Source organism: Hyperolius riggenbachi, chromosome 6, assembly GCF_040937935.1.
Source record: "Hyperolius riggenbachi isolate aHypRig1 chromosome 6, aHypRig1.pri, whole genome shotgun sequence".
Classification (NCBI taxonomy): domain Eukaryota; kingdom Metazoa; phylum Chordata; class Amphibia; order Anura; family Hyperoliidae; genus Hyperolius; species Hyperolius riggenbachi.
The window spans coordinates 176,480,447-176,502,480 of NC_090651.1; the positions used below are offsets into that span (position 1 = coordinate 176,480,447).

Here is a 22,034-nt window from a genome sequence, read left to right on the forward strand (position 1 = left end):
GTATTTTCTGAAGATTTCTGAAAGATGATTAGTAAAATTAATATTGAAGACACTCATGAAATTCGGATGAGAGCGGTCACTTATCAAAATCTACAGTATAAATTCTATGTACATACAAACCTGGTTTCAAATGCCATATTTAACAAATATCTGGTTATACTGAGATTTGTACATTGACCATCAGAAATTATCTGAATTATCCATGGGTCATTTAATATAAGCTTTTTTGTAAGAGAACATTTCCGAAATACAGTAATGTAATTAATTCCTGTAAATTAAGGTATAGTTATACAATAACATGTATCATAATGTATTCATATGTAGTGTGTACAAATTGACACATATGTGTGTAAATTGAGAGATTGTATTGAGTACATGCTTGTGATATGTATTATAGAAAGGTGATACCCACAGGGACGTAACAATAGGGGTTACAGAGGTAGTGACCGCACCAAGGCCCTTGGTCTAGAAGGGCCCCGAAGGGTCCACCCTCTATCACAGTCTGTATCAATTGCTATGTATAGAGTTCTTGGGGGAGGGGGGCCCTAATGTAAAACCTACACCAGGGCCCGCAACTCCTTAGTTACGTCACTGGGCACCCGTGTGCATAGTATGTGTTGAAACTATGGGTATATCTGCCTCATAAAATAGATTTTCTTCTTTCTCATTAGGAAATTACTTCTTTAAATTAGTTATTTTAATTAGACAGATACTGCAGAGTTATGGGTAATGATTTTTTAGCTAAATGTAGATGTAAGTTTGAAATAGTCAGAAATACTTAAGTTGTTTTAATAAAAAGTGTTAGAATTTCCCCTTTAACCACTTGAGGACCACAGTCTTTCTACCCCTTAAGGACCGGCCACTTTTTTTCCATTCAGACCACTGCAGCTTTCACGGTTTATTGCTCGCTCATACAACCTACCACCTAAATGAATTTTGGCTCCTTTTCTTGTCACTAATAAAGCTTTCTTTTGGTGCTATTTGATTGCTCCTGCGATTTTTACTTTTTATTATATTCATCAAAAAAGACATGAATTTTGGCAAAAAAATGATTTTTTTAACTTTCTGTGCTGACAATTTTCAAATAAAGTAAAATTTCTGTATACATGCAGCGCGAAAAATGTGGACAAACATGTTTTTGATTAAAAAAAAACCATTCAGTGTATATTTATTGGTTTGGGTAAAAGTTATAGCGTTTACAAACTATGGTGCAAAAAGTGAATTTTGCCATTTTCAAGCATCTATGACTTTTCTGACCCCCTGTCATGTTTCATGAGGGGCTAGAATTCCAGGATAGTATAAATACCCCCCAAATGACCCCATTTTGGAAAGAAGACATCCCAAAGTATTCACTGAGAGGCATAGTGAGTTCATAGAAGATATTATTTTTTGTCACAAATAAGCGGAAAATGACACTTTGTGACAAAAAAAAAGAAAAAAAAAAAGAATCCATTTCTTCTAACTTGCGACAAAAAAAAATGAAATCTGCCACGGACTCACCATGCCCCTCTCTGAATACCTTGAAGTGTCTACTTTCCAAAATGGGGTCATTTGTGGGGTGTGTTTACTGTCCTCGCATTTTGGGGGGTGCTAATTTGTAAGCACCCCTGTAAAGCCTAAAGGTGCTCATTGGACTTTGGGCCCCTTAGCGCAGTTAGGCTGCAAAAAAGTGCCACACATGTGGTATTGCCGTACTCAAGAGAAGTAGTAGAATGTGTTTTGGGGTGTATTTTTACACATACCCATGCTGGGTGGGAGAAATATCTCTGTAAATGACAATTTTTTCATTTTTTTTCCACACAATTGTCCATTTACAGAGTTATTTCTCCCACCCAGCATGGGTATGTGTAAAAATACACCCCAAAACACATTGTACTACTTCTCCCGAGTACGGCGATACCACATGTGTGGCACTTTTTTGCACCCTAACTGCGCTAAAGGGCCCAAAGTCCAATGAGTACCTTTAGGATTTCACAAGTCATTTTGCGGAATTTGATTTCCAGACTACTCCTCACGGTTTAGGGCCCCTAAAATGCCAGGGCAGTATAGGAACCCCACAAATGACCCCATTTTAGAAAGAAGACACCCCAAGGTATTCCGTTAGGAGTATGGTGAGTTCATAGAAGATTTTATTTTTTGTCACAAGTTAGTGGAAAATGACACTTTGTGAAAAAAACAATAAAAATCAATTTTCCGCTAACTTTTGACAAAAAATAAAATCTTCTATGAACTCACCATACTCCTAACGGAATACCTTTGGGTGTCTTCTTTCTAGAATGGGGTCATTTGTGGGGTTACTATACTGCCCTGGCATTTTAGGGGCCCTAAACCGTGAGGAGTAGTCTTGAAACCAAATGTCGCAAAATGACCTGTGAAATCCTAAAGGTACTCATTGGACTTTGGGCCCCTTAGCGTACTTAGGGTGTAAAAAAGTGCCACACATGTGGTACCGCCGTACTCAGGAGAAGTAGTATAATGTGTTTTGGGGTGTATTTTTACACATACCCATGCTAAGTGGGAGAAATATCTCTGTAAATGACAATTGTTTGATTTGTTTTACACACAATTGACCATTTACATAGAAATTTCTCCCACCCAGCATGGGTATGTGTAAAAATACACCCCAAAACACATTATACTACTTTTCCTGAGTACGGCGGTACCACATGTGTGACACTTTTTTGCAGCCTAGGTGCGCTAAGGGGCCCAACGTCCTATTCACGGGTCATTTTGAGGCATTTGTTTTCCAGACTACTCCTCGCGGTTTAGGGCCCCTAAAATGCCAGGGCAGTATAGGAACCCCACAAGTGACCCCATTTTAGAAAGAAGACACCCCAAGGTATTCCGTTAGGTGTATGGCGAGTTCATAGAAGATTTTATTTTTTGTCACAAGTTAGTGAAAAATGACACTTTGTGAAAAAAACCCAATAAAAATCAATTTCCGCTAACTTTTGACAAAAAATAAAATCTTCTATGAACTCGTCATACACCTAACAGAATACCTTGGGGTGTATTTTTTTCTAAAATGGGGTCACTTGTGGGGTTCCTATACCGCCCTGGCATTTTACGGGCCCAAAACCGTGAGTAGTCTGGAAACCAAATGTCTCAAAATGACTGTTCAGGGGTATAAGCATCTGCAAATTTTGATGACAGGTGGTCTATGAGGGGGCGAATTTTGTGGAACCGGTAATAAGCAGGGTGGCCTTTTAGATGACAGGTTGTATTGGGCCTGATCTGATGGATAGGAGTGCTAGGGGGGTGACAGGAGGTGATTGATGGGTGTCTCAGGGAGTGGTTAGAGGGGAAAATAGATGCAATCAATGCACTGGGGAGGTGATCGGAAGGGGGTCTGAGGGGGATCTGAGGGTTTGGCCGAGTGATCAGGAGCCCACACGGGGCAAATTAGGGCCTGATCTGATGGGTAGGTGTGCTAGGGGGTGACAGGAGGTGATTGATGGGTGTCTCAAGGTGTGATTAGAGGGGGGAATAGATGCAAGCAATGCACTGGCGAGGTGATCAGGGCTGGGGTCTGAGGGCATTCTGAGGGTGTGGGCGGGTGATTGAGTGCCCTAGGGGCAGATAGGGGTCTAATCTGATAGGTAGCAGTGACAGGGGGTGATTGATGGGTAATTAGTGGGTGTTTAGGGTAGAGAACAGATGTGAACACTGCACTTGGGAGGTGATCGGACGTCGGATCTGCGGGCGATCTATTGGTGTGGGTGGGTGATCAGATTGCCCGCAAGGGGCAGGTTAGGGGCTGATTGATGGGTGGCAGTGACAGCGGGTGATTGATGGGTGGCAGTGACAGGGGGTGATTGATGGGTGATTGATAGGTGATTGACAGGTGATCAGTGGGTTATTACAGGGAAGGACAGATGTAAATAATGCCCTGGCGAATTGATAAGGGGGGGTCTGAGGGCAATCTGAGCGTGTAGGCGGGTGATTGGGTGCCCGCAAGGGGCAGATTAGGGTCTGATCTGATGGGTAACAGTGACAGGTGGTGATAAGGGGTGATTGATGGGTAATTAGTGGGTGTTTAGAGGAGAGAATAGATGGAAACACTGCGCTTGGGTGGTGATCTGATGTCGGATCTGCGGGCGATCTATTGGTGTGGGTGGGTGATCAGTTTGCCCGCAAGGGGCAGGTTAGGGGCTGATTGATGGGTGGCAGTGACAGGGGTGATTGATGGGTGGCAGTGACAGGGAGTGATTGATGGGTGATTGACAGGTGATCAGTGGGTTATTACAGGGAAGGACAGATGTAAATAATGCCCTGGCGAATTGATAAGGGGGGGTCTGAGGGCAATCTGAGCGTGTAGGCGGGTGATTGGGTGCCCGCAAGGGGCAGATTAGGGTCTGATCTGATGGGTAACAGTGACAGGTGGTGATAGGGGGTGATTGATGGGTGATTGATGGGTAATTAGTGAGTGTTTAGAGGAGAGAATAGATGGAAACACTGCGCTTGGGTGGTGATCTGATGTCGGATCTGCGGGCGATCTATTGGTGTGGGTGGGTGATCAGTTTGCCCGCAAGGGGCAGGTTAGGGGCTGATTGTTGGGTGGCAGTGACAGGGGGTGATTGATGGGTGATAGGTGATTGGCAGGTGATTGACAGGTGATCAGTGGGTTATTACAGGGAAGGACAGATGTAATTAATGCACTGGTGAATTGATAAGGGGAGGGGGGGGGTCTGAGGGCAATCTGAGCGTGTGGGCAGGTGATTGGGTGCCCGCAAGGGGCAGCTTAGGGTCTGATCTGATAGGTAACAGTGACAGGTGGTGATAGGGGGTGATTGATGGGTGATTGATGGGTAATTAGTGGGTGTTTAGAGAAGATAACAGATGTAAACAATACATTTGGGAGGTAATCTGACGGCGGGTTTGCGGGCGATCTAATGGTGTGGGTGGGTGATCAGATTGCCCGCAAGGGGCAGGTTAGGGGCTGATTGATGGGTGGCAGTGACAGGGGGTGATTGATGGGTGATAGGTGATTGGCAGGTGATTGACAGGTGATCAGTGGGTTATTACAGGGAAGAACAGATGTAATTAATGCACTGGCGAATTGATAAGGGGGGGTCAGAGGGCAATCTGAGCGTGTTGGCGGGTGATTGGGTGCCCGCAAGGGGCAGATTAGGGTCTGATCTGATAGGTAACAGTGACAGGTGGTGATAGGGGGTGATTGATGGGTAATTAGTGGGTGTTTAGAGGAGAGAATAGATGTAAACAATGGATTTGGGAGGTGATCTGATGTCGGATCTGCGGGCGATCTATTGGTGTGGGTGGGTGATCAGATTGCCCGCAAGGGGCAGGTTAGGGGCTGATTGTTGGGTGGCAGTGACAGGGGGTGATTGATGGGTGATTGATGGGTGATTGACAGGTTATCAGGGAAGATAGATGCATACAGTACACAGGGGGGGGGGGGGTCTGGGGAGAATCTGAGGGGTGGGGGGGTGATCAGGAGGGGGCAGGGGGCAGGGGGGGGGATAAAAAAAAAATAGCGTTGACAGATAGTGACAGGGAGTGATTGATGGGTTATTAGGGGGGTGATTGGGTGCAAACAGGGGTCTGGGGGGTGGGCAGGGGGGGTCTGAGGGGTGCTGTGGGCGATCAGTGGGCGGGGGGGGGGGGCAGATCAGTGTGTTTGGGTGCAGACTAGGGTGGCTGCAGCCTGCCCTGGTGGTCCCTCGGACACTGGGACCACCAGGGCAGGAGGCAGCCTGTATAATACACTTTGTATACATTACAAAGTGTATTATACACTTTGTAGCGGCGATCGCGGGGTTAACATCCCGCCGGCGCTTCCGTATGGCCGGCGGGATGTTACGGCGGGTGGGCGGAGCCAGTTGCCGGGGGAAGCGCGCGTCATCAATGACGCGATCGCTCCCCCGGCATGCCTAAAGGACGCGCCGCCTGAAGGCGTATTGCGGTCCTTTAGGCGTCCACTTTGCCGCCGCCCATGGGCTGTGGGCGGTCGGCAAGTGGTTAAGCTTGAAAGGGTTAAAAATGAGGACATGTCATTTTTAAGGGATCTAATTTACGCCCGCCAATATCTGTGTGGGTTCCTCTTCTGAAGTAGTACAGAAATGAGGAAGTAAAAAGTTTATTACTTTTTAATTTAATAAGGTTTAACATTAGACATTAAGTAATGTCAGGTAGTCCGCTCTTAAAAACCTTATGAAATAGTAGTATCCGTATCTCTTTTTCTCTGTTAAAAATGATTTCTGCATATATACGGATGTATTCTTAATAAGTTAGAAATAAAAGAGTTAAATTGTATCGAGATAGGTTCGGGTCTGTGACAAAGGATTCATTTTTTTTTCTCTAATTGGTGTTTCCGGGTGGCTGCACAAAACATCTGCTTGTGGGTTTTTTTTTTCTTCTGCCAGAAAAAAAGAGGAACTAATGTACTACTTTGTAATTCCTCACTACTAAAGCAGAGAGAAAAAAATGCATGTAAAAGGCTTTCTGAATAATACAATATATCTGTATACACGTATACATGTAATATACATATATATATATATATATTTTTTGGGTGAGGAAACTGAGTGCCTGGGGGAAACCCATGCAGATACGGGGAGGACATGCGGACTCCTGGCAGATGTTAACCAGGCAGAGATTTGAATAACATTGCAAGGCGAGAGCACTGGCTGCTACGTCACCGTGTTACCTTAGTTTCATAGTGTAAAGTGAATTGAGTTTTTAGTACAACCTAATTCCCTTAGTCTAAAGTGGATTAATTAACTGATGGCATTTGTCACCCAGACTTATACAAGTGGGTAGAGTTAAATCATTTCCCCATGGCATGGTAGTTGGCCATAAGTTTGTTAGAATAATGTTCATATTTGAACAGAATTTATATAGCTTGTAACTTTGAAGCATATAGATTCAAATGATTTACTCAATAGGTTTCCATGGATAAATCCTTCTTGAATATTGTATCATAGTTGGTAGGCTGTATTTTTTTATAAATCGCAGCAGAAAAGGCATTTAATGATGTTTGCAACTCATTGTTGAAGTGTTGCTTGCTGTTGTAACTAAACTGTGCCTGATTTAATTCTTCACTGGCCTGGTCACTCAGTTGAAGGAATTTTCTCAGCCATTCTGAATTTTCTCAGCCTCTTCGCCATCTAGAGGTTGATAAGAAAACTGCTCCTCCTCCAAGCCACACTGATAAAGCACAGTTATTGTAACTTAAATATCTCTAAATGCCATGCAACTATTGAAAAAAAAATAAAAAAATAATGCATTGTATACTGTTTGTATTTATATTTTAGTGGATATTGTGAAACTGTGAAAGCCATATTCATTTGGGAAAATGTATGGAAAACATTGAGGACATATTAAATAGTCAGGACAGGTATACAGTTTTAGGTCAATTAAGATCGCATGTGTAGTTCTGGGTCACACTTGCTGTTTATTTCATATCACCCGTTAGATTATGGGAATTCTTTTCCAATAGTGGGGTTTTGACCTTAATAACCCCTCTTCCTGTTAATAAATCCATCTCCTTTAAATTAATATCTCCTCTCCGGGTGACACAACATCTTTGCGTGTATGTAATTAATGACATATATTAGCAGAGAGTTGTTTAAGTCTCTGACTCTAAGTCACTCGTGGTTTTAGTGAGAATATATGGCTTTTTGTAAGCCCAAAATCCTTGCACGCAGCATAGGAAAATAAATAATTTTTTTCATCCTTAGGAAAATAGTTTATTTTAGTTTGCTTGAACTTTTTGACAAACTGCAGAATCATTTGATGTTGGTATGACAATTATTTTATGGATTTTTCACTGTTCTGAAGACTCCAGAGAAAAAAATACACTGTTTTATAGTGTGCTGGTTAGAAGCTTTACCTCTGACAGGATTTTAATTTCAGTTCTGCTTGATCTGTAGTTCAGTGTCTGTTTAGTAAGGAGGCCTTAGCCTAGTCTCTGTAGTGCTGTTCTTTGTATATGTGCCTATAGAAGTGTGTCTCGGGGACAAACATAGCTGTAGTACCTTAAGCGCACTATAGGGATAAGAACACTATAAGAGGTTCTTTGTATGTCTGTAGCTTTAAATCTGAAAGGGGACCCAACCCTATTACAGGGAGACAGTGCTGGCCACTGTTCCACTGTACTGTGACCCTGCTCATATTATGCCTTATAACTTACTAACTCTGACCAGACATTAAAATAACTTTAATGTATGGTCAAATGGGGGAAAGGAGGTATATGGAACGGTCATGTTAGTTTGTTGTCTATACACATGTCCAGCCCTGCCCAGGCCTAGTGATCTGTGTCATGTCATTTCATGTAGTGGTGTAGTAAGAAGGGGTAGTGAGGTAGATATTGCACTAGGGCCACCTAAGTTCTTTAAATACATCACTATTTATTGTTTGTATGGTATGAATGTGGAAGGTATGATGGAATGAGAGTGTAATGAAGATGGATAGGTGACTGGTAATGGAAGAATGAAAAATGGGAAGTCATTATGGAAAAAAAATTCATTGGTGTAAAAATTCATTGGGAATTTATCCTCTCTGCCATGTATGGAGTCACATACTCGCACGGGTACAGCGACACGACGTCATGCGAACGGGTATTGCGAGAGATCCGTTAGGATCATAGAAAGATCCGATAAGTATGTTTTGAAGTTCATGGTGGAGAGTATGAATCATATTAGTATTACAAGTACTAGGAAAAATAAATGACTTATTGGATTTTTGGGAAAAACATGATACTCGCACATTTTTCTTTATTCTTTCAGAAACAACTTGCCAGACATCTATCCTGAGGAGGATAAGACTGCCTGACCAGCATCCATCCAGAGGAATCCATCCAGAGGGAGTCTCTGACCAGAAGCTATCCTGAGGTTATCTTTACAGAAGGATTTTCTACTGGATCCACTGTTTTGGGTGGAATAGTTCGACTAAGTCCTGAATCCCAAAAGAAAAAGAGACTATTCATCAGGTGGACAGTAACGCGTGCTCTGATAAAAGTTTCAAGGTTGCTTGTGTCATCTGTTGAAGAATGGAACAAGATCTGGATCTCAGACCCAGGAAGATTGTATGGATTGTGGGACATTCTTATGTGTATTGGGCTCGTAGGAAAGCTATTAATAGTGACTATGGGGAAAACCTTGGTTTATCTAAAAATAACTTCTATTGGTTCAGTACTAGAGGGGTGGGCTACGATATTAAGGATATTCTAGATGGAGAGTTAGTTGGAAGTCACATTATGGGTTAATGCTTTCTGAATAGTAAAAAGCCTTTATTTTGCTATATCATTCTTTAAGTAAAGATTAGGATTAGGGTTTTTGTAAGTTGGATAATGGGTTGATATGTAATGAGCTGATATTTTTTTTATCTCAATTACTAAATAAGGCCAAGTGCTGATTATCCAGGGATTTTTTTCTGATTGCCATTTTGGAGTCGGGAAGGAATTTTTTTCCCTTTCTGGGGCTAATTACACTATGCCCTATAAGGGTTTTTGCCTTCCTCTGGATCAGCAGTGAAATGGGCCGGTGTGGTGCTTTGTTTTGGTTAAACTTTATGTACACACATCTTTCTTCAACCCAGATAACTATAAAATTGTATATTTATCAGACAGTAAAATATATATATATCTACATACATACGCATATGTGTTACTGACACATATAATTCAGCAGGCCTGATCTCAGTGGGCAATTTTCAGGGAACAAGTCTCCTATTCTCTGATACCCTGGTCTTCAGTAGATTCAATCTGGCCATAATTGTTTTGTGAAGGGTCCATATTGCTATTGTGTTGTGTCCTATCCTGATTGTGAATATAGTTGGTGAGTGTCCATATGTGTGATTAGCAGAGTCCTTCTAGTATGGTTAAATCTGAAGGTAGCCATCATTACAGTTGTCCTGTTAGTCCTGACCTAGAAAGAGTATCTTTGGCAGCGGTTGCTATTAGTTACATCTTTTTCTGCTTTGATTTGTAGTATGTCTGTATAGATATTTACCATTACTGTGGTCAAAAGTCAATTAGCTAACATTCCCTTCCCTTACTAAATCAGAGTTTAGTAAGCATAACAGGCTTTGGTCAGTATGATTGGTGTGATGGACTACAATTTCACAGCACCACAGTTGCCTTGAGCAACCAGATTGGTATATTTAATGTGGGATAATTGGAAGGCCAGAGATGTTGATGGTCTCATGTAGCCTTATTCCCTAGTCTCCTGCTGTGATCTGTGTATTCCTTCTCACAAATATGTCATGTACTGAGGCCTGTAGCTACGTTTTGACTTGCTTAGTGAGTTCTGGCAGTACTCCTGTATTTCTGATCTCAGCCTCTGTACTCTGGGCATTGAGACCTGAGTATGATTGTAGTTGGGTTGGTGTCCACCCCCTGTTTTAGCAGGAGTGTGTGACTTAGAGTAAAGGATACAGAGATAGCTTGGAGTACAGTGGCTGATGGAGGGTGGGAGGTCTGCCATGCCTCACAAACAGTTTATGAACTAAATTGTAGAGTCAAGACCACCCTCTCCCAAATGTAGCCACCTTATGCATGAGTTAGTTGCTACCATATGGGTTTCTGACCTTGGCCTACCTAAGGCCTAGTATTTAGAAAAGCCTTTTCTAAAATAGAGCAGATGGAAGTTTCTCTTGGAGTAAGTGCTGAGATAAGAAAGCTTCTTATATTGATCTAAGAGAAATATTCCTGGTGCAGGCTAAGTTAAACACATGAGTGTACCCTCACATGTAGTCCGCATAAGATCTTTACTAGATCACATCAGGAAAGAGAAATGTTCTTGGTTCTGATCTGGTTCTGATCTGCATCAGGAAAAATAATTATTGGGTTTTTTCCTGAATAATTTCTGATTTGGTTCTTTTCTGATTTTTTTCTGATTTGTTCGGCCATTAGATTGGCCAACATTGTTTAATTGATTATTTAAGGTTACAGGTTAGTTAATCATTTTCTTTGTTATGAGTACTTTACCAAATAGCTATTCGTGGTTTGACCATTAGGAGACTTCGACCAAAATTTTGCTCACTTTGATGCTAGCTCTGCCTGTTCTAGGTATTGGCTTTAGTATGGTCATCTTCTTCCTTTGGAAGAAATGACCAAAGGGGGGACTGAAAGGATATGTAGGTAGGTATATATGTATGTATATATATATATATATATATATATATATATATATATATATATATATATATATATATATAGTAGTATATAGTATAGTATATACATCAATTTCATATACAAGCATACATGTATCTAAGTCTGTGCCTCATGTATCTATTCAGTGTGATATTAATGTGTCTATAGAACAATCAGCCACCCACACATCTGTGCAGGAAGAGCTGGCTGCATGAGGTAGAGAATAGCCAAATTCTTCTCTCTGGGCAAAACCCATAAATACCCCAAATGGGGACACCTGGAATGTCATAAATAACATGTTTTCCCCGTGATCATTGAACTGTGTTAATTCTTGTAAATCACATGACTTTCTGTAATTATGATGACATATGATGATATACTGCGCATGAGCAAAATACTGTATTGAGTAGGATAAAAGGAAAGCAACGGTAGTAAAGAATCAGCATAACTTGTGCTCACAGCTCCTGTGTGTGTGTGTTCTGTTAACCTCTTTATGTCCTGGCGCCAGGAAATGAAGTAATCTAAAGCATCTGATATCTGACATGAACTTAAATAGATACCACTCCTTTAAGTCACATTACTGCCACAAACATGAATCAATTTTATTGGAATTCCACGTGAAAGACCAATACAAAGTGGTGTAAACGTGAGAAGTGGAACAAAAATCATACACTATTCCAAACAATTTTTACAAATCAATAGCTGCAAAGTGGGGTGTGCGTAATGATTCAGCCCCCTTTGGTCTGAGTGCAGTCAGTTGCCCATAGACATTGCCTGATGAGTGCTAATGACTAAATAGAGTGCACCTGTGTGTAATTAATGTCAGTAGAAATACAGCTGCTCTGTGAGGGCCTCAGAGGTTGTCTAAGAGAATATTGGGAGCAACAACACCATTAAGTCCAAAGAACACACCAGACAGGTCAGGGATAAAGTTATTGAGAAATTTAAAGCAGGCTTCGGCTACAAAAAGATTTCCAAGGTCTTGAACATCACCCCGAGCACTGTTCAAGCGATCATTCAGAAATGGAAGGAGTATGGCACAACTCTAAACCTACCAAGACAAGGCCGTCCACCTAAACTCACAGGCCGAACAAGAGCGCTGATCAGAAATGCAGTCAAGAGGCCCAAGGTGACTCTAGACGAGCTGCAGAGATCTTCAGTTTAGGTGGGGGAATCTGTCCATAGGACAACGATTAGTCGTGCACTGCACAAAGTTGGCTCTTATGGAAGAGTGACAAGAAGAAAGCCATTGTTAACAGAAAAGCATAAGAAGTCCCGTTTGCAGTTTGCCACAAGCCATGTGGGGGACACAGCAAACATGTGGAAGAAGGTGCTCTGATCGGATGAGAACAAAATGAAACTTTTTGGCCAAAATGCAAAACGCTATGTGTGGCAGAAAACTAACACTGTAACATCACTCAAAACACACCATCCCCACTGTCAAATATGGTGGTGGCAGCATCATGCTCTGGGGGTGCTTCTCTTCAGCAGGGACAGGGAAGCTGGTCAAAGTTGATGTGAAGATGGATGGAGCCAAATACTGGGCAATCTTGGAAGAAAACCTCTTGGAGTCTGCAAAAAACTTGAGACTGGGACGGAGGTTCACCTTCCAGCAGGACAACGACCCTAAGGATAAAGCCAGGGCAACAATGGAATGGTTTAAAACAAAACATATCTATGTGTTAGAATGGCCCAGTCAAAGTCCAGATCTCAATCCAATCAAGAATCTGTGGCAAGATCTGAAAACTGCTATTCACAAACGCTGTCCATCTAATCTGACTGAGCTGGAGCTGTTTTGCAGAGAAGAATGGGCAAGGATTTCAGTCTCTAGATGTGCAAAGCTGGTAGAGACATACCCTAAAAGACTGGCAGCTGTAATTGCAGCAAAAGGTGGTTCTACAAAGTATTGACTCAAGGGGCTGAATAATTACGCACACCCCACTTTGCAATTATTGATTTCTAAAAAATGTTTGGAATAATGTATGATTTTCGGTCCACTTCTCACGTGTACACCACTTTGTATTGGTCTTTCACGTGGAATTCCAATAAAATTGATTTATGTTTGTGGCAGTAATGTGACAAAATGTGGAAAACTTCAATGGGGCCGAATACTTTTGCAAGCCACTGTATTCAGGACACTATACAGGACACTATATGCCCTATAGATATAAATATTCAGGACACTATAAAGGACACTATATGCCCTATATGGACACTATATGCCCTAACAGCCCGTATATGCACAGACAATATCAGCACACTCCCTTCCCTAACTATATATGCACAATACTAATATACTCTGGTACTATACACAGACCTTACACTGTGTCACGCTTGGAGGTGTATTCTCCACGGTCAGCACGCGATGCATAAGCTGACGTGAAGGGGGTACACACACCAGCACAAGGAATCAGGATATCCCCAGTTTAGTGGAGGAGAGGACTGACTCCAATAGGAGATTGTGGCGCACAGAGCCGATGCAGATCCGAACAGCCACAAACAATACTTTCGTGAAACCGTCTCAGCGCAAAGTAGCGCTGAGCGCATAAACCAGAACTGAGGAGATCAGGACAGGTAGACAGAATGAACGCTTGCTTAACTAGCCACTACTTAGTGACAGCAAGCGTCCACAACAAGACAGACTGGAATGAGGCAGCCAATGCGTTTGCAGCGATGGCGTGCCTCACAAAGACAGGACAGGATAGTCAGGAAATAGCAGGATCAAGATAGATGAACGTAACACAGATAAATATACAATAAGTATGTTTTCCTAGCGTATTACAATTACAGCTATCAATGAAACTATTTGTAACGTCTGACTAACATATGTATATATCGGCAATGAACCGATATATGACATAAGCAGGAACACTGACTAGAACTGGAGCAATACAGGGAACAGGACTCAGAAGGATTCGCTATCTCTTCGCAGAGATGAACGCAATCCACAAACGGAAACAGGACAGGATTCAGAAGGATTCGCTATCTCTTCGCAGAGATGAACGCAATCCACAAACAGGACCAGGAACAGGATAACTAGCTCAGCACGGATGATCACGATACGCGCAACCACCAAAACGTGCTGGAACTGACTAACTGAACACAGGATATAAACAGTTCGTGTACGTATATATCAGCGTCACTGATGTATCAACGTAACACGAATACAAGGAAAATAATAAACGTGCTGGTATGCATATATATGGGCAATGAACCAATATATGATGCAAAACCAGCAAAGTATCTTTAGAACAAGAAACACGGTCTGGGGCTGAGCAACAGCAAGACTAGCTTACACTGAAACTATGATAGCCCAAGGAAACCCTGCAGGAAGCAGATCTTTATACTGAGGTCATCCAATGGGAGCAGACATGCAGATTCCCACACAGGTGAATGATAATCAGTCACAAGCTGACAGCAGGGAAAGGCAGACAAAGCTATGCAGCTTGCATGGAAAGAGATCAGAACTGCCTGAGCTGCAGCACTACTACTGCCAGCAATCCCTGCTGCAGCAGCGATCATAACACACTGACACTATATATGTAACCGTATAAACCCTTAACCTATATACCACCCTATAAACTAATATACAGTACAGCTCAATATACCCTACACTGTATACTAAACCAGATTTAACCTACACTATATACCAAACCCTATATACCCTACACTATATACTAAACCTTATACACCCTACACTAAATACTAAACCCACATACCCTACTCTATATACTAAACCCTATATACCCTACACTATATACTAAGCCCTATACACCCTACACTATATAGTACACTAAATACAAGCCGTATCTAACTGCACAAAATTTAAAATATGTCACAATCAATTAAAATTACAGGGTGTGTGTGTGTGTGTGTGTGTGTGTGTGTGTGTGTGTGTGTGTGTGTGTGTGTGTGTGTGTGTGTGTGTCAGTGGGGTGGAGTTAGGATTAAACAAATGTGCTTTTTTTCACTAAAATCACACAGCATGCTGGCAAGTATGTGTCTCTCCCTGTCAGAAGATTGACCCACTGACAGGGAGAAGGAGGCGGAACGTTCTGGAGGGTGATCGCTGTGATTGGCTCAAGCGATCACGTGGTAAGGAGCCAATTAACGATGGCTCCTGGTGGTACCCGGAAGTCATAAGACAGCTGATTGCTCTGGGACTGATACATACGATCGTGGAGGGAAGCAGTCCTCCCCCCCCATTCGCACTCCTCTTACTTCCCCCCTCGCCCACCACATTCAAATTCACCCACCAAGCCCCTCTCCCCGCCGCACCTCCCACCCTCCACATACCCACGAACATTCTCGCCCCAATCTCATTCCCATCCGCCCCATACTCAGGTAATCTTTTCCTCTATCCGGCGGTCTCTGGGATGCCAGATCTATCCGCAACAAGCTTACAACCACCCATGACCTCTTTATCTCAAAAACCCTCCCCTTTCTTGCCCTTACTGAGACCTGGCTCACCCCCTCTGACCTGCCTGCGGCTGCAGCCCTTGCCTACAGGGGTCTACACCTCAGCCATACCCCAAGACCAGATAACAGGCCTGGGGGAGGGGTGGGCCTACTCCTCTCCCCGTCCTGCACTTTCCGTGTCCTTACCCCTCCCCTTTCTTGTCACTTTACCTCCTTTGAGGCCCATGTTATCCGCCTCTACCATCCCCTCCCAGCCATTATTGCAGTCCTGTATCGCCCCCCCCTCCAGTACAATATCGCACTTTCTAGAAAACCTTGCCTCCTGGCTCCCACACATCCTGTCCTCCGACCTTCCAACCATCATCCTCTGAGTCTTTAACATTCCAATTGATGAGCCTACCACCTCTGCTGCCACTCAGTTCTCTCCCTCACCAACTCCCTTGGCCTCACTCAGCATATTAACGCCCCCACCCACAGCGCTGGTAATACTCTGGAGCTAATTTTCTCCAAAGCCATCACACTTACAAACCTGGACATTGCACCATTCCCCATCTCCGACCACCACCTCATCACCTTCACCCTCACTCCGTCCTGCACCCCGTCCCCCTCCCCAAAACTGGACGCTGGCAGAGAGATCTGCGCAACCTTGACCTCAATGTACTAGCCACAACTCTCCACTCCCTCTCCTCCTCCCTCCCCAGCCTAACCTACCCCAACGAAGCGGCAGCTCAATACAACAGTAACCTCTCCGCAGCCTTCGATCATGCCGCTCTCCTGACCTTTCGGACCAACTGTCACCCCAACCTTGGCACACTGCCCTCACAAAAAAACTACAAAGTGAGACGCAAATGGAGGAAATCCCGCCACAACCATGATTTCCTGGGATACAAGACCAAGTTGCAGACGTACCATACTACCCTCGCTGATAGCAAACAGATATACTTCACTCGCTTGATCGCTACCCAAGCCTCCAACCCACGTCGTCTTTTTGCCACCTTCAATGCCCTACTCTTCCCCCCCCCATCCTCCACCCTCTCAGCCACTGACCTATCAAACTACTTTATCAACAAAATTACAACCATCCGGAGGGATATTTCTCTCCACTACTCCATCGCCCCTGCCTCCTTACCCCATCCTACTCCTGCCTCTTTCTCCTCCCTTACCTCTTTCAATCCTGTCACGGTGGAGGAAGTCAACCAGCTGCTGGCAACTTCACCTGCCACTTCCTGCCCCCTAGATACGGTCCCATCTGATTCTCTGCGCCAACATTTTTCTGATCTGGCCCCTGTCCTCACCCACCTGTTCAAACTCCTTCTCCACCAGCATCTTCCCCTCCGTATTCAAACAGGCCACTGTGCTTCCCCTGCTAAAGAAATCTTCACTTGACCCTGCTCTGCCATCCAACTACTGCCCAATCTCTCTCCTACCTTTTGCCTCGAAAATTCTTGAACGCCTGGCCCACCAACGCCTGACCAACTTCTTCAATTCCAACTCCCTTCTCGATCCTCTGCAATCTGGTTTTCGCACAGCCCATTCTACAGAAACAGCCCTCACCAATGTGGTCAATGACCTTGCCCTTGCCAAAGCCGAAGGTAAGTACTCTATCCTGCTCCTCCTAGACCTCTCCTCGGCATTTGACACAGTCGACCACTCTCTCCTCCTCCACTCCGTGCATTTAATGGGCATTCAGGACCTAGCCTTAGCCTGGATCTCCTCCTACCTCTCCAACCGCTCCTTCACAACATTTTTCAATGGCTCCTCATCCACTCCTACACCCCTCTCAGTTGGTGTTCCTCAAGGTTCCGTCCTAGGACCACTACTGTTCTCACTCTATACTGCCTCAATTGGCAAAATCATCTCCTCCATGGGTTTCAATTACCACCTGTATGCCGATGACACCCAGATATATCTCCACACCCCAGACCTCTCCTCCTCTACCATAGACAAAATCTCTGCCTGCCTCACATCCATTTCCTCCTGGATGGCCGCCAGGTACCTGAAGCTTAATTTGGACAAGACTGAGCTTCTAATATTCCCACCCCGCACAGCTGCACCCCTCCCAGATCTGCACATCACTATCGAAAATACTACCATCCGCCCTACCTCCCAAGCCCGCTGTCTAGGCGTTACCCTGGACTCTGAACTATCCTTTACACCCCACATCCAAGGTATTGCCAGATCCTGCAACTTCCATCTCCGCAACATCTTCAAGATCCGCTCCTACCTGTCACCAATAAACTCCTTATCCACGCCCTTGTTATCTCCCGCCTAGACTACTGCAATTTTCTGTTGTCTGGCCTCCCCTCTAACCGTACTGCCCCACTTCCGTTGGTAATGAATGCGACAGCCAGACTGATACTCAGCGCAGCGCCTCTACAACTCCGCTCTGTAAAGCCCTACCCTGGCTCCCCATCAGCTTTAGAATCAATTTCAAAATCCTGTGCTTGGCCTACAAATCAGTGCATAAGACCTGCCCGTCCTACAGCTCTGATCTGGTCCACAGGCACATACCAGCCCGCCCCCTCCGATCCTTCAATGACCTGCACCTAGTCACACCACGCATATCTCAGTCACATGCACGATTGCAGGACTTCACCAGGGCTGCCCCTACTCTCTGGAACTTGCTCCCACCAGCCATCAGACTCGCCCCCACCTTTAATACCTTCAAACAAGCCCTCAAGACTCACCTTTTCATGCTCGCATACCCCCCTACACCAGCACCATAATATGTTCTGTTAGACACCCTCTCAAAAGATGCACCCATTGTCTCCACCCCCACCCTTTAGATTGTAAGCCTCTGGCAGAGCCCTCCTCCCTAGTGTTTCCAGCTTGATTATACAATCTTACTGACAATCACCCCTCTCGTGGACTAGAACAGTCTCTATTTTGACCTATGCCACTGTATTGTTATCAAATCATTTGCATGATCTTGTTTTGTTGTGAGTTTCCTGTATGTTCTACCTTGTATGTTAACCCGTTTATCTATTGCGCAGCGCTGCGTAATATGTTGGTGCTTTATAAATACAATAAATAAATAAAAAAATAAATCTACACCCTGGCAGCCAGACAGCCACCAATTATCAAGATCCTAAGGCGGTTAATTGTCAGATTTGTTTCTTAAGTGGACAATTTGATTTCACAGAAGTGTGATGGACTTGGAGTTACACTGTATTGTTTCAGTGTCCCTTTTATTTTTTTAGCAGTGTACTATTCCTAGAATACCTTGTTACTTGTATTGCCAAGATTAAAAACAAAGCTAATAAATAATTCAGTTGTGTCAAACAAGACAATTTATATGGGTCGCTCACTTACTGGTTTTATTGTCTTTAGAAGACCGATCCCAAACTTTTCAATACTACGGTGTGCATCAGCAAACTTAACAAAAGCTTCACTTGCTGCAGGCTGGGGTTCTCGGACTCCAATAACTGAAAACACATCACCAAAGGCTAGAAAAATAAAGGAAAATCAAGTTTATAGACATTTAGTTTCTGATGTAATACAAATTTGCAGCAACAGCAGACGTAATTAGTTACAGTAAACTTTTATGAACACCTATATGGTTATCTAAAACCTCAGTCATCTATATTACACTAATATAAAATATTGCTAGGTAATGGCAATCCTTCAAATGGCTACTTGTCAAAAGAAAAGGAAGTGTGGCCAGGCCGGCTGCCAGGTCGGGCTCTTCTGAACTCCAAAATGCGCCTCAAGAGTGCGCGCTGATGTCATCGGACGTCCTACGGGCTGTACTGCGCAGACGCAGTACTTCTGCGCCTGCACAGTACAGCCCGGAGGACGTCCGATGACATCAGCGCGCCCTCTTGAGGCGCATTTTGGAGTTCAGAAGAGCCCGACCTGGCAGCAGGCCTGGCCAGGTCGGGTCGGCCACTGAAGAGCGCCGGGAGCCTGCGGAGCGGCGCCAAGGGCACATCCTGCCTGCCACGGGCTGGAGGAAGCCCCAGGTAAGTGGATTTTTATTTTTTTAACTGTGTTAACCTTCCCTTTAAGGTGGATTTGCTATTTACTGTTAAAATCAGCAGGTTTTTAAATGTTTTAAAGGTTTCCCTTTGAAACTTTAAAATCGATTTTTTCAAAAACTATAAGGTCTTTTTGAATAAAAAGGTTTTCCTCTTGTAGCCACTGGGGGCCCCTACAGGCTCTGGGTCCCTGGGGCAATTGCCTCCTTTGCCTCTATGGTAGCACCGGCCCTGGCAGCATGGTGGCATAGTGGTTAGCACTCTCGCCTTGCAGTGCTGGGTCCTTGGTTCGAATCCCAGCCAGGGCACAATCTGCAAAGAGTATGTATGTTCTCCCCGTGTATGTGTGGGTTTCCTCTGGGCACACTAGTTTCCTCCCAAATCCCAAAAACATACAGATAAGTTAATTGGCTTCTCCCTAAAACTGGCCTTAGACTACGATACATACACTACACGATACGTACACACATGTGACTATGGTAGGGATTACATTGTGAGCCCCTCTGAGGGACAGTTAAAGGGAACCTAAACTGAGAAGCACATGGATTTTTCCTTTTAAAATAATACCAGTTGCCTGCTTCTCCTGCTGATCCTGTGTCTAATACTTTTAGCCACAGCCCCTCAAGCATGCAGATCAGGTGCTCTGACTGATATCAAACTGGATTTGCTGCATGCTTGTTTCAGGTGTGTGATTCAGTCACTACTGCAGCCAAAGAGATCAGCAGGACTACCAAGCAAATGGTATTGTTTAAAAGGAAACATCCATATTCCTCTCACTTTAGGTTTCCTTTAAGTGACAAGACAATATACTCTGTACAGCTCTGCGGAAGATGGCGGCGCCATATAAATACTAAATAATAATAATCTTTATAATGCCATATAACTGAGTTTTGTTTCACATACAACAATTAAATAGTCAACTGTTACCTCTGTGAGTTTGTGAAAGTTCAAAGAATGCTCTCAAGAGACGTTTGGTATGTTCCATCATACCTAGGTAGAATAAGAAACAAAACATGAGTGATATATTGAATTCCATCCAGACAAAAAACCAGTGGGCGCGCGCGCGCGCACACACACACACACACACACACACACACACACACACACACACACACACACACACACACACACACACACACACACACACACACACACACACACACACACACACACACACACACACACACTAAATAACAAATGATATGATTATAGTAGAACGTATCAAGGAGTGGAGTATATTAGGGTATCTAGTGATCAAAACTTGAATGTGCTGGCTTGACCCAATTTGGCTAAAAGATACGGCCCTCTCTAATCAAAATCTGATTAGAGAGGGATCTATTATGGTCAAATGCTGCAAATTGATTTTTCAGAGATTTTTGCAAGGTATCTATTGAAAACCTATAGGAGAATCTATAGGAAATCTACCACCACTCCTTCTTTGTTCCACCTGGGCCCCCAGAGCTGGCTGGTGACCCCCCTCAGGTCTTCCCCTGGGCCCTTGCACAGCGCACTTATCTGTCCATCTGGCACGCTCCCTCCTGTGTCCTTCTGTCTTCGCTTACCCAGTTCTTTTCTCCATGACCCGACAGCATGCACCCACTCACATGCCACGGGGTCACATAGTAGACGCATCAGATAGATGTAGACAAAAAAAGCATGGGAGAGGGCACACTGATCGGAAAGGTAAGCGGTGAATGCCCCCTAGTACATGTAGCCAGATAAACCCCAACAGAATAGGTAACCAGTCACCCCCTTTCCATTTACTTAGTGTAGGGAGCCAGATTCACCCCCAGTATAGGTAGCTAACTTGCCTTACCAGTATAGGTGGTCTGATGTACCTCCAGTATAGGTAACCATAAAAGGCCCATCCACATGCATAGTGTGTGCAGTGGAGGTAAAGAAAGAACTCCCCTCTCACATAGCCTTATCCATTGAAGTGCTCTGTCTCTATAGTGCGGGCACTGTCTGACACCTAATTACAGACTCGCTTGCACCATAGAGATGGAGCACATAGATTAAGATCTTTCCCTTCACTGCACAAACTGTAATCTACATGTGGACCCGCCAGTTGCTCCGCCCCTTAGCTCCGGGCAGTGACTCAGCCCCACCCACCCTCTGCCCAGGTTCCCCCCTTCTGCTTTGACATCTGGTGCAAACTTTGTAACGACAGTGTGTAATTTTCCAAATTCCTCTCAAAGGTGTGCGTTAATTTAAAAAAAAAGAAAATACCTCTGTAGAACTCTGCTGTTTTTTCTAGTTCTTCTAGTTTTTTCACCAAGCCATCTAAACAAAGAAAGAAAGAGAATGACTACTTTAGGGTGAAAACAGCTAATAGAGAATGCATCATATTCAAGAACCTTGCAACTATTCGGAAAAATATAAACATGAATTAATACATTGTTACTACTTCCTGTTGCACCAAACGGCAATATGAGTGTTCTCACGCCTAAGCCATGCCCCTGTGTGGTGGCATTAACAGACACACCCTTCATGGAATTTGCAGACCCTGACCCCAACTAACGAGT

General features: G+C 43.9%; 1 protein-coding gene across 1 annotated transcript in view; it reads right to left on the reverse strand.

Moving 5' to 3' along the window:
- Positions 1-21,796, reverse strand: part of LOC137521243 (PRKCA-binding protein-like) — a 329,979-nt gene extending 308,183 nt beyond the window's left edge. Inside the window, exons 1-3 of the mRNA XM_068240230.1 lie at positions 21,739-21,796; positions 20,437-20,499; positions 18,845-18,978 (exon numbers count right to left, since the gene is read on the reverse strand). Coding sequence (XP_068096331.1) covers positions 18,845-18,978; positions 20,437-20,497 — 195 coding nt within the window. The 5' untranslated portion in view covers positions 20,498-20,499; positions 21,739-21,796. The remainder of the gene's footprint in view (positions 1-18,844; positions 18,979-20,436; positions 20,500-21,738) is intronic.
- Between the last annotated feature and the right edge of the window lie 238 nt (positions 21,797-22,034).